The sequence below is a fragment of the Manduca sexta genome, chromosome 21, assembly GCF_014839805.1.
Source record: "Manduca sexta isolate Smith_Timp_Sample1 chromosome 21, JHU_Msex_v1.0, whole genome shotgun sequence".
NCBI lineage: Eukaryota > Metazoa > Arthropoda > Insecta > Lepidoptera > Sphingidae > Manduca > Manduca sexta.
Genome location: NC_051135.1, coordinates 1,146,968 through 1,163,549, shown reverse-complemented (window position 1 = coordinate 1,163,549; position 16,582 = coordinate 1,146,968). Strand labels below are relative to the sequence as shown.

Here is a 16,582-nt window from a genome sequence, read left to right as displayed (position 1 = left end):
TATATGCAAGAATACCTATCTGCTTGGAGAATCGTAATCCTAATATGAATTCGGGTCCTTAAAGTTGTCTTGACAGCTAATTTTGGAACCGTATCATGTGTTGTGATGATTTTATATCACCGCTAAGTTGGAAGGTTTGAGCAGTTTTAATTGATGCCATCGACTATGCGTTTAATCTAGTTCAAGAATTTTTTATTTTGTAATTTAGGTAAACAGAATTTGGATGACAAACAGTCCAAATAGATTTACATAAAAATCGCTTACATATTTGCATAAATAAACATCCATTTACTATTATCTGCAATCTATCTCTGTCTAGCAAATACAATGAATACAGGATCTAAGGGTCTGGTATAGGTTGGTTATAATGTAAAATAGTTATAGCCAGGCATTGAGATGCGATGCGAGTGCAACGTCCTCATTGCAAGCACAGCTTCCCGTTTTCTTGGTGCATTTAGTCGTCTGCAAACTCTTGATTCGTAAATCCCTATCTTTCGTGTATCATGTGGAAAATCATATTTGCTATTCTAATTAGTGTGTCTGCTACTTTGTGTATGGTGAGTTTTATAATTATTTAATGTTTTGTTTTGTTACGTATGTCAATGTAAACGAATCTATTTTTATCCTCCTTTTTTTAATGATACAGTTATTCATGTAAAATTTAACAGTTTTTTCTTTTTTTTTGTTACACATTCTATTATCGTTAATTAAGGCAAATTGTTTTTATTCTTATAAATAAGTTGCTATTTAAACATGCATGTTGGTAATTATATTTATTTTATAGGTAAGAGGCGAAGATACACCCGCAACGGTAGACGAAGGTGATTACGGACGTAGATGTAATTGCCGTAAGTGTTTTCAAATGTATTTTTTTAAAATTCTTATTTATCATGTCGTACGTTCACGACTATGTCGATTCGTACATCCGTTTTGAATAGTGTCTTCTCATTTCCTCTTATACTTTTAAAACATTTAACAAAACCCTTTAAAGCTGGAGTCGACAAAACACTGCTAATATCGAGTACATGAATACCTAAAATATTTTTAATTACTTATATTCTTTTGTGTAGATAATTGAGTACTTTAAAAAATGATATCGAAAATTGAATGATGGTATTTAAAGCTACATTTACATACGCACTTGTAATATGTACCTACATAAAGTAGGTGCTGTTAAAAAGTGTTTACAAGTTGTCGAGAGCGTTCTACTTTATGTCCAATACACGGTCGAGTACTTAGCATTTTATGGAACAAGTTTGGTTGTTTTGAGGAAAAAGTTTAAGTCATGAGTCATGCCATGAGTTACATTCGATATATTCTTAGTTGTGATTTTATTTTGAGTTAGATAGATATATTCTGACCAGTTTTGGTGGACCAGCATGAATGATCTTTAAACTGAAAGAAAATACCCGAACCGACAACTCAAGACAAAAGAGCTTCGCGCAGACAAATTAATATTAGATGAGCCGATTCTACATAAAGTGCGAATGGGCAAAGAAGTTATATTTGGAATATTAACGCCCTTAATTCTTTCATTTTTTTATTGATAGTTACACACGACCTACGTGAGAAAATCTTTACGGTAGCACTAGTGTTATGCCGATCCGTAAAAAGAATTTAATCGTGACTACAGTGGTGATTATCTAGTCGAGTACCATAATATAACTCCTACTAGCATATCCGTTTATTTGAGTTAATAGTATTATAGCTCTCTATCTGTACTTCATGTAGGATGTGGAGAACGCAATGAGGCCTCTCGCATAATCGGGGGTGTGGAGACAGCAGTCAACGAGTTCCCCTGGGTCACGCGGCTTTCTTACTTCAATAAGTTCTATTGCGGCGGCACCCTTGTAAACGATAGATATGTGCTTACCGCCGCGCATTGTGTTAAAAGGTTAGTATTTCGTATTTATTTAATATTTGATACAATTTTATTTTTTTTATTAACGAACATGTTAAGTAAGTAGTCTTGTGACGCTAGATGCAGGTCCAGAAGGTTCAGTTTTCGGCGTATTGCAATTTTCGTGTACCTACATGATAAAAATTATCAATATTATAGTTTAGCTTTGATTACAACCTTGTAATCAAAGCTAAACTATATAACTAGCCAATATAAATAGCTAATTGTACTATGCGAACTATGCTTCCGAAATTTTGTGAAAATCGAATTAAAGCTTTAGGTATATTATAGAGATTTTGGAATATATACCAATTATAGTGATGTCATCAACATTTCCTTTTCCAGTTTCATGTGGTTCATGATCAAGGTGACCCTTGGCGAGCACGACCGGTGTAACAAGACCCATCGCCCATTAACCCGCTACGTGGTTCAGCTAGTGGCCCACAACTTCACTTACACTAACTTCAGAGATGACATCGCGGTGCTCAGAATGCATGACCGCGTGACCATCACGGATACTGTGAAGCCTGTCTGCTTGCCGGTGAACGATGGTGAGTGTCAATTCAACGCTGTCACTTTGTTGAGGAGTACTACTATTGAAATCTTCAGTTATTTTTGCATCTTCAGTAATTGACAGTTTCATAATAACGATTTTTAATCAAGTTGACAGTGTGTATGTGACGCTTTAATACAACACTTCTTGCAATAAAGGCAGTGATAAAAAACCCTTGCAAAGAAGTCTTTATTTTCGTGCATTTGCATTCATCTTAACTCTTGGTCTCTCGTGAATCGCCGGCGAGCCAAGACAGCTACATGACATTTGCGTGTGTCACGGGATTATAACCTTATATACTACATATATACTACATAATAAGGTTATTTTTCCGTCACACGCGTAGCTGTCAATGTTTGCCGGCAAACATTCAGCTACCTCACGGGTTAAACAGAACAAATATGTGACTTCTCATTTTCATTTTAGACATAGAACAATAAACCATTTAAACACACACACACACACACAACAAAAAAAGTATAAAAGAAAAAAAACTTACAAATATAAAAACTGCTGTATTTACAGATAATAGCTACGAAGGAATAAAGGCCATAGCCGCTGGTTGGGGCTCCACTGCGGAACAAAAAAACCATTCCTGCGTCTTACAAGATGTCGAACTACCAGTACTTAGCAACGAGCAGTGCAAAAAGACGAAATACGAGCCTTCCATGATTGGTGTAGGTATGCTGTGTGCTGGATATCCCGAAATAGGTCAAAAGGATACTTGTCAGGTATGAATTTTACATGTAAAATGGTACTTGCTAATTATAACGAACCATTTGTATCCTCGGTCCATCGAGGACCGACTGACGACTTGGTGAGGGTCGCCGGAGTTCGATGAATGAGGGCGGCTGAGAACCAGTCCCTATGGCGCTCAATAGGGAAAGCCTATGTCCAGCAGTGGACGATTCCCGGCTGAAATGATGATGATTTGTATCTTTAGTCTCATTACTGGGTTTAATAAGGACGTAATATCTTAGTATTATGAAACTATAATGTGGCGACGAGCCTGCCATTTATTTGATGGTAAGTCAATGAATAGGGCACTGCGCTAGTCCGTTATTAAAATCTTATAAGAGTTGGTAATTACAAATTAAACTGGATATAACGTCCTTCAAATAGAAAAACAGTAGATATTGTGTTGGTTCTAGTCAACCCTGTTGTATGCAAAAGATTTCCCATCTTTTAATTTTCGGGATTAATACCCATTATGTAGTTTAGGGTATTTATCATTATTTCGTAATTTAAAGTGGTGTACTTATTTAGGGGGATAGTGGAGGAGCTCTGTCAGCCGAACGGAAGGATAAGCGGTATGAGTTATTAGGTTTGTAGTCATTTTACACTTTAATAGAAATTGAAATAAATAAATCTACATTATTATTTATTTAAAATGTGGTAGATTATTAGATTAATTAAAATAAGATATCTACCATTGATTACTTTCTTCTAAGATTCTTTATCATTCATAATTCATTTTTGCTTTACCCTTGGTGAAATCACGGAACAATAACTAAAGTCATAACTTTGTGGTTGAAATATTAATGCAAAATTAATTAATAAATATTTAATTTTATTGTTGTTCTCACATTTGATTAAGTCATGAAAATTTAATAACGCCTAATGTATTTGATATTCTTTCGCAGGAGTGGTGTCATGGGGAATAGGCTGCGGTAGAGCTGGATATCCGGGAGTCTACACTAGAGTTACTAAATATTTGCCTTGGATACGAAAGAATGCTCAACTAGGCTGTTTTTGTGCTAATAATTAACGATATCGATTCTTAAATGCCTAATATGCCTGCTTAGTGTTATTTATTTAAAATTTAATAAGGTGTTATTCATGAGTTTGGTGGTTACTTAAGCACAGAGATAAGAAATTGCTAAGATTTGGATTATAAATTATTATAAATGGCATTTTGTTATTCTAAAATAAAGTGTAATGATTTTAAATTTATTAAAACTAATAAAAATATCTATCTATTATCTATTTAATATTAATGCATAGAGAAATATTAAATATAGATACGTGACAGTGATTTGTTTTTAATTTTCGAAAAGATAATTGAATGAATGACTACATTTTAAAAGACGCCACAAAGAGTAAAATAAGTAAAATATATTTTTTTCCAAAAAAGTGCGACAATTATGGGTCTTATTTCTAAAAAGCGATATCTTCCGGACAACCAACACTAATTGACAGAGACAAATTTTTATGGAGTGATAGTTACTGAAAAACACTATCTCTTGGTTATGGTTTGTTTTTGTTTCCCCCTTAATTACGTCTAGTAATTTTTATGACCAAAAAAAATAAAGTAAGTGTAACTAATAAATCGTATATTTTTCTACAAAAATAAAAATAATCACAATCATAAATAGAACGTCTTGAACAAAAAAATATATATTTAAATTAAGCAGTAGCGACTTTTCTCTTAAGAACACTGTCGGCATTAAAGAAGTCTTTTTCGTGGAAGAGTGGGAGTCCTTCCAGTTTGAGGATAGCGTCAGGTGCCTCCTGTGTGGTCGTGTACGAGGGGTTCAGTGGATGTAGAGGTCCCAATGCGGTCACTGCGGTTCTACACTCATCGTTACCTAGTAGGTAATGAGTGCCGTCACCCGTGCGTATGATTCTGTTTTTTACCTTAATTGAAAGAAGTTGAAATGATTATAATATAGGGTAAAGGACTCTTTTACTGGCATGACAGTTGCGGGCGTTTTTTACTGAACATTTATTTTGTATAATTGAGTCGTTCGTAACGTATTGATAGGCAGGTTTGAAGTTTCATATGCTTTGTATTGCGATGTAGGTTAGTATCAACATCATTTAATATGAATCAGCTGCTGTGCCGCTTAATAAAACTTACTGAACATCAGCCCTAATTCGCAGGTTTATGACGTCTTTTTTACTGCAATCGTCTATACTCTCATACATATATTCCATTCCCAAGCTAAGAAAATGCATTTATTTTAGTTTCCCAATCAATGCAATTTACAAGAAGGTATTCGAAACACCATTTGAACAGAGATTTGGACCAAGCGTGACGAGGAAAATCGGCAATATATTTCAGTCTTCACTTGCCGATTAGTGTTGTAAAATTTTTCACCGATATTAGTCATGCATCATAAAAATCATCGCTGGTGTATATTTTATAAAAATAATAGTAAAAAATATTTTGTACATACCATTTCTGGAGAAGCGGTTTTCAAATCGTACGCCAATCCAAGCTTCTCCCAGAGTTGAATAATGAATGCTGATGAATTCAGATGTGTCGAGAGTTCCGCTGCCTTGTAATCCCAGGGGAACGTGTGGTGGTAGTTGTGCCAGCCTTCGCCGAAGGTTATTAGCGAGACAAACCAGGACTCTACTGGCTGCAAGTTCCTAGAGTGAAAGAACAAATTTAACAAAATCGGTGGTCAGCTGATCGGAGTATATTATATTTAAATGTAAACAACTTGTAGTGTAAACTGTAAAATTCATCATTGTGGCCGAGGTAAGTATGGCGCGGTATGAGATTACATTTCTATTTTTTTGAAATTTTTATTTAAGAGCAACAAAAAACTGTTAAACATTATAAAAGTAAAGAATGTTTTAGGATGGCGAGCGCAGTAGAATACCAAACAATACTTTTTAATTAAAGGTGTTTGATAGTGTTTCTACTGTTTATAGGCGGTCATATTGCTTACCATCAGGGGAACGGTAAGCTCGTCTCATCATTCAAAGCAATAAAAAAAAGAATATTATTACATAGGTACTGCATTAATGAACATGTAACCAACACCACTGTTCACAGCTGTTAACCTCGGTTACATATTATAGTCCTTTAAATAATATTATGTGTTAAAGATATCTTTCAAATATTATATTTTTACTTTTTAAAATAAATGTTAATTATAGAACAAAAATAAACAAAACTTACAATTATCGATACTAATATTATAATGGGTGACGCTTACTATTAATAACTTGGGTGTTCATGATTGGTTTTACTACCGTACTTACTTGTCATAAGGTCTTGTTCCGTAGATATGAGCTGCGCTGTTCACAAGCCATGCCCCGTTTAGCGAGAATGCATAACGGAAGAAGTAAACCACTAGGAGTGACTTCCACCATACCTCGTTGAAATAGTATACAGGGACTAACATTGGCAACAGGATCGCAACAGCCAAGTAGAGGGGATAATAGTACCTAAAGGAAAAAAAAATAAGAGTTCATATGATGAAGCACGTTTTTATGAATTGAACTAATTATAACAATCTGTACTTGTATAATTTATCAAACTATATTCATTCCTAATCCTTAAAATTTTGCTTTCGGATCCTTTGGAGCTTTTACCTTTATGGCATTTAGAGCCCATAAAATCTTACCAGGAAGGCATCACTTCGTAAATTTAATACATACTTCTTTTGGTACATGACCATCCAGTCGGCTTGCAAGTCGCTCATGTCTATTTTCCTGCCCAACTCGATAACATACGGATGCTTCTTCTTCATCAGCCAGCCAATGTGGCAGAAGAAGAAGCCTCGCTTCGAGTTGTGAGGATCGCCGTCGGTGTCGGAGTAACGATGGTGGAGGCGATGGTCCCGCGCCCAGACGAACATTGAATTCTAAAATATTATCTCTCAAGCCATTAAAAAACTTTGATAAGTGTACAAAATTATGAATTCATCAATATTTCTCTTGTTTTGTTACACTCGTGTGGAGAAAATGTTTATCTTTCCTCTTTTGTGTATGAAATTTTTAAAGTTCACTTACCTGGCCCGCCATGGTTTGCATCAATATCAGAATGAACCTGAGAATAGGTTTCGCTTTAAAAGATTTGTGTGTGTAAAATCTGTGAGCTCCTATTGTTACACCTTCAGCCGCCAGGTATGCCACGAGTAATGCTAAAATACATAATTAATTGGAATTTACCTTCTATGGGATATGTATCTCAAAACATTCATAATTAAAAAAAAGCCATAGTCTCTCATATTTTGTTCAAATCATGAACAAGTAGATCAAAGTAGATAGAGCAAGAATTAAAGCATGAATAACTAAAAGAGTTAAAACTGAAACTGATATTAAACCAATGTCGTTAAGCATGGTTACAACAATCTTCGCTTTGAATCATAGGACTCAATGATAGGATGTTAACATAATAATTAAGGTACTCAAAGATTTAAAGCAGCTGATCTTAAGTTGGTTTGATAAAATTCTCGATTTCGATATGGTGATGTTTTTTTGTGTGTTTTTTTGATAGTTCACTATTTAGATTAACTTCCGACTGCCCTTACCCCTTTACATTGTAAAGTACATGCACTAAATTGTTTCAATTGATTCTGAGAGATCTAAATTATTGTATTAGAAAAACTAACATCATTTTTGCCACATCTGGAAATCGAACCCTGGACCAGTCTACCCTGATATAGGTTTCGTATTAAGGTGGCGCGAGGCGTTGGTATCATTATATACATTTTAATATTATATTCGAAATAAATATTTTGGTAACGATTTATAAGCGAAACAACAATGGTAACTTACTCCACAAAAATGTTCTAAATCCAGTTTGTCCTGTGATAACTAAAAAAAATCCAACCAGCCCCAATAAGTGCAAAATTAGAAATCCAATCACATTTCTCCACACCCACGTGTGTTTATAAGAATAATCGGTTCCAATTATTTTTGGTATAGTATTTTTTTTAAGATCCACATCTTCCAATTCATAAATATCTTTATATTTTTGATATTCCACATTTTTAGTTTGTGATTGGAATTGAGTGATGCCAGCCATTTTCGAGCCACTAGTTTTTGGAGTAGTCGTTCTCTTGATACTGATGTTTGAGATTAACCGCCAACCTTTATAGTAGAAAACTGGTCTATTGTTTCAAACGCTGAAGCGCATTGTATTCGATTGGAATTGTGCAAGGACTCGGGCCACGGCTAATTTCTGTAATGTCTTCATTCTGATATGTTGCGCTAATATTATTCTTTTCTCGAATACCGAATTGAAACTTTAGTGTTAGAAGCAGTCAGAAATCAGGGGGCTGACGCCAGGCAGGCGACTGAACGTAAAAATTTGCCAAAAATTTTCTGCAACATTGAAATATATTTGGGCGACTCTATATTGGTATAGGACAAGGAAAGTGAAAAAAGTGCTATAAATTAAATCGTTAAAAGAAGTGCGCGTATTATAAGTAAAAAAAAATCTCTCAATTATGTTCGCGTTGTAAATTGTAATTGCTTTACTCTAACATAAAGTCTCCGCAAGAAGGTTTAATGCAAGTAATTCTCATATCTAGATAAATGTATGGGATGTTGTATGGATCAAAATGAATATTTAAATGCAATTGGCATTATAAGACGGATATTATATTACAATTTTGATATTCTAGAAATTGGAGAACATAATGGAAGAAAATTTTAAAAGAATTTATTGAAGTTGGAAGAAGACAGTAGATACTCGTATTTGAAGACCTGTGTAATATGGATGATGCCTTTTGATGCATAATAAGACATAAATTTCATAACATAATAAGAGAATTTTCGAGAACAAGCGAAGTGACACAAACCTAATGCAATAAGTAATAAAATTCGATAAACAATCTACGCACAATCTAACTTTCATACAAACTCGGAATTTTAATTAAAATTTTTCTATGAATTTACATTTTGTGGGTAAAAAAATCATTAAGAATGCCGATGGTGATGGAAAATCTCTCTTTTGTTTACGTGTTCCTAAGAACGCCCTTAATATGGGGCAGGCATTATTCCTGTTTTTAGTCGCCAGTATATTGAGTGTGAGTACTTAATTAATTATATTATTTATGCATTCATGGGTAAATCATTGGAGATTCTTATTGTTTTATTTCCACAGGTACAAGGGCAAAGAATTAACAGTTCATGTGGTAAATACATTGATAACTTTAATCTTTTTTTTCGAAATGATTTTATTTGAAAAAGCAATGGAACATTTTTATTCAAAATATCAATTTTGACCGGATTAACGTCTTTTCGAGAAATTACGTCAGAATATGTTAGAAATTTGTCTGATCTGGCAACTAGCATCTGGATTGTTCTAGAATGCGGGATAGCGGGAAAGAATCGGCGCATTGTCGGCGGCACATCGGTCCAGCCCCACGAATATCCTTGGTTGGTGGCATTGATGCTTGGACCCAAGTTACATTGCGGCGGCGCTATCATCACTGATCTGCATATTCTGACGGCTGGACATTGCATTACGTTCGGGTTAGTGCCTTTGTTTTGGACGATACTGATAATGACCTACTTACAAAATGTTTTTGTATTCAAATTTCTGTCTGCAGTGATAGGTGAACGCTAACTTAATATGCATTTAGTAAAATAGATGATCTTAAGAGAGAATTGTATGCCATTAAAAATAGTATTGTTGCTATATCTTGAGATCTAGCTTAATATTAATTCCAGGGTCCATTATCGTGATCTTTCTGTATATATTGGGATGCACGATCGCTTAGACGCCTCGTATTCTGTGCTCCGTGTTAAATATGGGATTAAACATCCAAAGTTTACCTCGAACGCTGTAAGGGATATAAATGATATTGCAATTCTGACACTCGAGAAGAAACTAACATTCTCAGATAAAATTCGGCCGCTATGTTTGCCGCGGAAGGGTACGTTTATTGAGTTATTATTTTAATATTTATGCCTGTTTTCATGGGGCTTTGAATATTTTAACACCTAAAACCACTCACAATAAGATAAGACGTGGGACGTAAAATGTTAACGGAGAATAATATCATTGCTTTTGTTACTAAATATAAAGTAATGTAAGTAAAACTCGTCAGAAAAGTATCTAAATAACTGTTTTAACTATTTTAAGTTTTCTAATATCCAATAATACGTTTGTTGCAGACATGCATTTCCACGCTATGCCCTTAACTGTTGCCGGTTGGGGCAAAACGAGGCAGGGGGCTCTAGCGTCATCTAGATATTTACTAGAAACAAAAGTTCAAATGGTGGACTCTGAAAAATGCCAGAAATCAACAATTTATAAGGACAATCTTGTTAGCGACACCATGATGTGCGCTTATAATCGAGGGAAGGATGCCTGTCAGGTGTGTATACATATAATATTTTTTGCTGTTGGTAAGATATACTTTTTACCTATATCCGCCCAGATAGTGACCACCAGTACAAAAGGTGTTAAAACCCGCCATAGTGGCCCACGTAAGTGTGTCGCATTTCGGGATGAGCCTGTGCATATCCGGTTACAATAGGCCGGCGTAACTGTGTCGACTGCCGAGGAGTAATCATCTCTCCTCAGGTGACATTTTATTGGACCCTACTCCACTTCCATCAGATGCAGTGCGGGCACTTTACTGTGTCCACATATAAAAATAAGAATACAAATATATAGGATCTATATATTGTGTTTAATCTTGTGATGCTACTTATTTTTATAGGGTGATAGCGGTGGACCTTTATTTGCTACACATCCATTCACAAAAAATAAGAAATGGTATCATGTTGGTAAGTTTAAAAATCAAAAAAAAAAAAAAATATGAATAGTTTAATATGTTGTATAGGTTTTATTGGACGCTCATATTTTTATTCAAAGGTATCGTATCGTGGGGAATAGACTGCGCCAAGCCTGAATATCCGGGTAAGTAATGTGCTTAAAAAGCATAAAATCTTTACTTTTCTTTATAATGATAGAAAACGTAGCGGACAAGAGGAAAATCGGTTGAAAGAAAAAGTCGTGGTTATAGAACATCCGCGAGTGGACGGTGATTGCTAGCGCTGTAGAAATATTTCACCTTCCACCAAAGATCAAAAAAGATATGCTAAGTTGACTGACAATCTTCACTAGTTGGGGAGGCACTACAAGAAGATATCTGCCGTCCTGAGGGCTCTTGTTCATTCCCCGGGTCGGGATGTTTTTTATTAAATTTTCTTGCTCAGTATCAGCCCGGAGTCATGAATTTGTGCCGGATATGGCGATAGGTTCGCCCGTATCACGTCATGATAGAGTACACATTTAACCTGGGATAAACGCGTGTAAAAATATAATAATTGTGACTATTTTGTTTGCAGGCGTTTACACAACGGTATCTAAATACATAGACTGGATAAAGCAACAGACTAGAGATGGAGTATATTGTGTTTAGACTGCGCATTGTATTATTTTTTATTAAAGAATAAAAGAAAGTATCCTGTAGAGAAATTTATAAATTGCCTTGTTTTATTGCTACTTTTATTGTAATCATCAAATGAGTGCAATTTTCAGAATATTGCTGCACGAGCTTTTTTTTTATAAACTCTTCCACTTTAGTGGTGTATTTATGTATTTGTCTTTGTGCTTACACATAATATTTGCATTGAAACTTTTTTTTATTCTTGACGACATGCCTAAATGCGACCTTTGGATAAGAGGTCGAAGTAAATTCGAAGGTACCTAATGGTCATTGTATTCAAAAGTCTACATTTCCTGTGATTATATTAGTCAATAACGTCTATTATATAATATAAAATCGCCTCCTACTTATACACCACTAGCTTTTAATTATCAGAAATAAAAAATAAATTAGCTACTGCCGTTACTGAATACATTTTTATAACATAACATCAAGTCATGCTAATTCTTGGCGTAAGTAAAATTAAACCTTCGTGTTATATAAATCAAACAGAATTTGCAACCTACTTATCATAGGACCGTGACCTTATGGAAGAAATTCCCGCTTAGCGAAATTCTGGATGTACGCCAGAATTTCTTGGAATGCTTCGCCAGATCAATAATATAGTATTTTATTCGTTTATAATTACTTTATCGGTGGAATAAGGAATTAGGCCTCCAACATCTATGAGGACCTTACAGATTATGTAGATCGACGGGTAACATTCAAGGATTTATAAAATAACTGTTTTTTTTATGATTAAAAGATTATATTTGGCATTCTAGAGATTGAAATTATAACAGACAACCTAGTAGGTTCGCATCGCCTGTTCATATATAGAACATAAATAAACACGATGAACCTTCCCTGCACATAGACTCTGCCCACACCTTCGTCGATACAGGCGTGAGCTTACCTTATTTAAGTGAAATTCCATGACTAAAAATCTTGTATTCAACGTAACGAAGCCGATAAGAAAATAAATAACTTAATTATAATTTCCATTTTGTATCGGTAAACGCATGTCGAATTTTTAACACACTTCAGTTTCGAAACCTTTTGTTACGGCTATTTCGATTAATCCAAGTTGTTAAACTCACTAATGAGCATTAATTGTTTTCATGGCACCTTAGAATGACAGATAAGAATTATAGTTCTAATGTTTGTGATAAACTCGGAGTGGTATTTGCAAGGACATTATACTGTGAATAATTTCTCCGTTTTAAATCCGTTTGGAAGGTAAATAAGCCAGCTTCGCGGAAGAAAACAGTGCTGTGAATGTGTTATGTGTTCAGTGTACTTTATTAATTAAAATGTTTTACCGATATTTCATTGCTTACTTGTTCGTCGGAATTGATCAGGTTTGATAAATTTGTTTTTTTTTTATGGAGTTTCCGAACGAAGATATGCTTAAAGAACAATTGTTTTAGGTTTTCCCGAAAAAGGCATTGGATTGTGGTAAGTAAATTTATACTTTTTCTTCGTATAATTACTTAGAAACTGGCGAGGTTTTAGATTTAAATTATTCAATTATTAGGAGAATACATTTAGCTATGAGTAAAAACACTAAATATAATTTCTTAGAGCAACGTTGTAGATAGAATATAGGTAGTCCATTGTAATCGTTTCAAGTCACAACATTGGTAATTTGGCATCTAGTCTTTTCTATTTGTTATACAGGCAATTACTATTAGTCATTAACTTATTTTGAATGAATAATAACAGAATGCGGGAAACCATCGGATGCTGTTGTGTCGATGAGGATAGTGGGCGGTCGGAGAGCAGAACCCCATTCCTTTCCTTGGACAGTGGCCATATTAAAAAACGAGAGAATGCATTGTGGAGGTGCTGTGGTCACTAACAAACATGTTTTGAGCGCTGGACATTGTTTCAAATGGTTTGTATTAGTTGTACTTGTTATTAATTTGTTGTGTTTATGAGTTTTTGATAGTATTGTAGTTATTTATAAACTTTTCATCGAAGAGAGAAAACGATTAGTTAAGGGCTAGGTGTATTGATTATAATATTTTGTATTATAATCAAATTTCTACTGGAAAAGTCCCTAGTCAGTAGTTGCGAGCTAAGAAGTTAAAATGAGAAAATTAATAAATTTCAGAAATGTTGCGTTGTTGTCTGCAGATTTTTTTCATTTTTTCAATCATTTAAGTGATGAAAAGAGTTCATCTTAACATTGAACATAATGAAATGCTAGATAATCTTTACACCAATTAGATTCGATTAAGAAAATAGATCGATATTTTGGTGCCATGTGTAATTTTTTAAATAATTGTATCTGTTATGGTTTTATTTGACCACCTATTATTTATAGCTTTGCATCATATTAAGTTATCTGGTAGAGAATGCTTATGGCACTTATTCCGCCTATGCAACATATATAATTTGTCAAATAAGTTAATTTACAATGAGAATCAAAAGATAAAAAATATGAACTATATATTATTATACATAACAATGTCCTTACATTATATCAATCACATACAAGCTGCTTTATATTTTTTTACATGATATAACCGATGAGATCTATTATTTCAGGGATGACTTCAAATCAATGAAAGTGCTCATAGGTCTGGACAATCTCGATGATTTGTCGAACGTTGAAAAGCGAACTATATCAAACGTGGTTATTCATGAAGATTTCACGTCGACAGCGGTTAGAGACGAGAACGATATAGCGATAGCTACGCTAAATCACCCGGTCACGTTTGGCGATACGATAGTACCAATATGTTTGCCGTTGCCAGGCGAGTATATGCCTTCGATGTTTTAATGGGTGACTAACTAGTCAGTATTTTGAGTGTTGCAATTATTTGACATAAGGAAGAAAGTGCCAAAAGTGTACTTAGTTATAATATTGATTCATACTGTTTATTATAATTGTCTAATAAGTAATAAAATGAAACCGTACCGTAATTTGCGACAGTTGTATTTTTTTACGTCTACATTAATATTATATGTAGTATTCATAATATTATTATATAGTAGCTTGAACTTTACTAAAACGAGGAAAGCGAAAGTGTAATTTTTATTTAAAGGGATATCTAAGTAGGTACTCTTGAAATTTTATCGTCAGGCATTAATCTACACAAATAATGATTATTGATTAAAAATAGTTCTTCGGTATTTTGTGAATAGCACATATAACGTTATTATCATATTATTGTAATACATAGGTGAAGATTTCGCTGACAGAGTAGGAACGATAGCCGGCTGGGGCCGGATGGGCGTGGAGAAATCATCCTCAAGGGTCCTCTTGAAGGCCTCTCTACGAATACTCTCGGACGAGAAGTGCATGCAGTCGCAGCTGGCACAACATCTCAAGCCCACGATGATGTGCGCTTTCTCTAAAGGAAAGGACGGGTGCCAGGTAACCTGATAGGAATTTGAAGTATTTAGGTACTAAATTCTATGCTGTTGTAGTTTGCGCGGCATTTCAATGATATTTGTAAATTAGTTGTTATTTATCTGAATTGTTTTTGATACTAGAGTATGACTCCTTTAGATGGACTCATATGGCTCTGAATTAAGAAATGAGATTTTACTACGTGATAATTATTACGATAAAATAATTAAATGCTGGTTGTCAGTATATTTGTCATGATTCTACAAACAAATGTATACTTTAGGTATTTAGGTGTTCTGCATTTTATATACCATATTTTTACATAGATAACATTAATAATAACCATATCTTTTTCTACAGGGTGACAGTGGAGGGCCTTTGATAGTCTTTCAACCTGCAGGAAAATATGTGCAAGCAGGTAAATTGTGTAATTGTAATTAACGTTCAAAACATTCAAATATTGAATTGAATTGAAGCCAATATTTGTATCATAATCACTATCCTTTTTTCCCTTCAATGTGAGGACGATGCAACCATTTTTAATTAAGTATGACACATGTTGTAGATTTTTTTTTAATTTTCGGTCATCCGCCTTCCTGACTGATATAAGTGTTCGCGCCATAGAAATAGAACCCAGACGACGGGACTTTTATAGCCTAAATATACCTACTACTAAGATATTACCTAAGGGAGTGATTACTTATTGGAAATGTACAATTAATATTTAATTATCTTTGAAATATGTAAGTATGTTCAATTAAAATTAGCAATCAGTCTACCTTTATTTTTTTGCAGGAATTGTCTCCTGGGGTATTGGGTGTGCAGATCCAAGATATCCAGGTAAAGATTATTATATAAATTTATAGTCCGAAGGTTAAAATTTATAGTTTTGTTTAAAACAAATATTATAATCCGGCATCATGATGCCATTATCTTCCAGACAACCGATGCGACGTGAAATACTAAAAGGCTTTCCTCTTATGTTTTGGGCGGTGTCCAAGAAACCACATCATCTAATTTGCCTTTTCTCCAATTTTTTTCTACGTTTATATAAAAGTCCATGTAGATACGGATTAAAGGTCCCATCAAACAGTAGGTAGCTAGGTAGTTTTTGTATTGATACAATGTATATATTATTACTTAAGGTACTTATTTGTCAAATATCTAAACACGGTATATACATTCAGTGAACATTTCACCAAAATTACATGTTATTTGAGACCAATAGTAAGATGTAAAATATGATGATAATGAATAATATATAATTACTTAACCTTATTTTTCTCATTTAAGGAGTTTACACGAAAGTAAGCAACTACATCGATTGGATAATGCAACACCTGAAAGGCGGCGAGATGTGTAATTGATAAAAGAAATGGCAGGCGTTATTAAATTGATTTGTATTATTAAAGTATATAGGTACCTACTTAGTTATTATTAAAGTTTAAACAGTAAATAAATGAATTTTATTTATATATATATTTTCCTCTGTATGCACTGTAGACCTAGATACTCATGTCTCATTGGTGAATATAGTTTGAAGTTTGAGCTAAGCCCAACACTGGCATGTTTGTTTATAGTATGGAAGGTAGAGGTAAGGAGCACCGTCTGATATGGAGGGGAACTCGAAAAAGTGTCCA

At 34.2% G+C, this 16,582-nt stretch overlaps 3 protein-coding genes across 3 annotated transcripts; 2 read left to right on the top strand and 1 right to left on the bottom strand.

The window, feature by feature from the left end:
• The first annotated feature begins 373 nt into the window (after positions 1-373).
• On the top strand, positions 374-4,378 carry LOC115451865 (trypsin-1). Its single transcript, XM_030180264.2, has 7 exons — positions 374-557; positions 785-848; positions 1,732-1,894; positions 2,246-2,451; positions 2,979-3,184; positions 3,720-3,777; positions 4,097-4,378. Exons 1-7 carry the CDS (start codon positions 504-506, stop codon positions 4,219-4,221), a joined length of 876 nt encoding a protein of 291 aa, XP_030036124.1. The 5' UTR covers positions 374-503; the 3' UTR covers positions 4,222-4,378.
• A 351-nt stretch (positions 4,379-4,729) lies between these two features.
• Positions 4,730-8,799, bottom strand: LOC115451863 (acyl-CoA desaturase-like). Its single transcript, XM_030180260.2, has 6 exons — positions 7,971-8,799; positions 7,203-7,333; positions 6,849-7,054; positions 6,450-6,635; positions 5,633-5,828; positions 4,730-5,090 (listed from the first exon to the last, which is right to left on the bottom strand). The coding sequence occupies exons 1-6, from the start codon at positions 8,218-8,220 to the stop codon at positions 4,860-4,862; spliced, it is 1,200 nt and encodes a 399-aa protein (XP_030036120.1). The 5' UTR covers positions 8,221-8,799; the 3' UTR covers positions 4,730-4,859.
• Positions 8,800-8,948: 149 nt separating this feature from the next.
• LOC115451866 (coagulation factor VII) lies at positions 8,949-16,395 on the top strand. Its single transcript, XM_030180265.2, has 13 exons — positions 8,949-9,226; positions 9,304-9,334; positions 9,509-9,674; positions 9,873-10,078; positions 10,320-10,522; positions 10,871-10,937; positions 11,026-11,070; positions 13,307-13,478; positions 14,135-14,343; positions 14,773-14,966; positions 15,303-15,360; positions 15,738-15,782; positions 16,236-16,395. Exons 1-13 carry the CDS (start codon positions 9,086-9,088, stop codon positions 16,307-16,309), a joined length of 1,611 nt encoding a protein of 536 aa, XP_030036125.1. The 5' UTR covers positions 8,949-9,085; the 3' UTR covers positions 16,310-16,395.
• Positions 16,396-16,582: the final 187 nt, after the last annotated feature.

Coding starts and splice junctions, on each gene's coding strand:
- LOC115451865 (XM_030180264.2), top strand. CDS start 504: ATGTGGAAAATCATATTTGCTATTCTAATTAGTGTGTCTGCTACTTTG. Junction 558..784: donor TGTCTGCTACTTTGTGTATG/GTGAGTTTTATA, acceptor TTTATTTTATAG/GTAAGAGGCGAAGATACACC. Junction 1,895..2,245: donor GCCGCGCATTGTGTTAAAAG/GTTAGTATTTCG, acceptor TTCCTTTTCCAG/TTTCATGTGGTTCATGATCA.
- LOC115451863 (XM_030180260.2), bottom strand. CDS start 8,220: ATGGCTGGCATCACTCAATTCCAATCACAAACTAAAAATGTGGAATAT. Junction 5,829..6,449: donor GGAACAAGACCTTATGACAA/GTAAGTACGGTA, acceptor CTTTCACTCTAG/GAACTTGCAGCCAGTAGAGT. Junction 5,091..5,632: donor AAACCGCTTCTCCAGAAATG/GTATGTACAAAA, acceptor CTTTCAATTAAG/GTAAAAAACAGAATCATACG.
- LOC115451866 (XM_030180265.2), top strand. CDS start 9,086: ATGAATTTACATTTTGTGGGTAAAAAAATCATTAAGAATGCCGATGGT. Junction 10,079..10,319: donor GCTATGTTTGCCGCGGAAGG/GTACGTTTATTG, acceptor CGTTTGTTGCAG/ACATGCATTTCCACGCTATG. Junction 10,938..11,025: donor TAAGAAATGGTATCATGTTG/GTAAGTTTAAAA, acceptor TTTTATTCAAAG/GTATCGTATCGTGGGGAATA.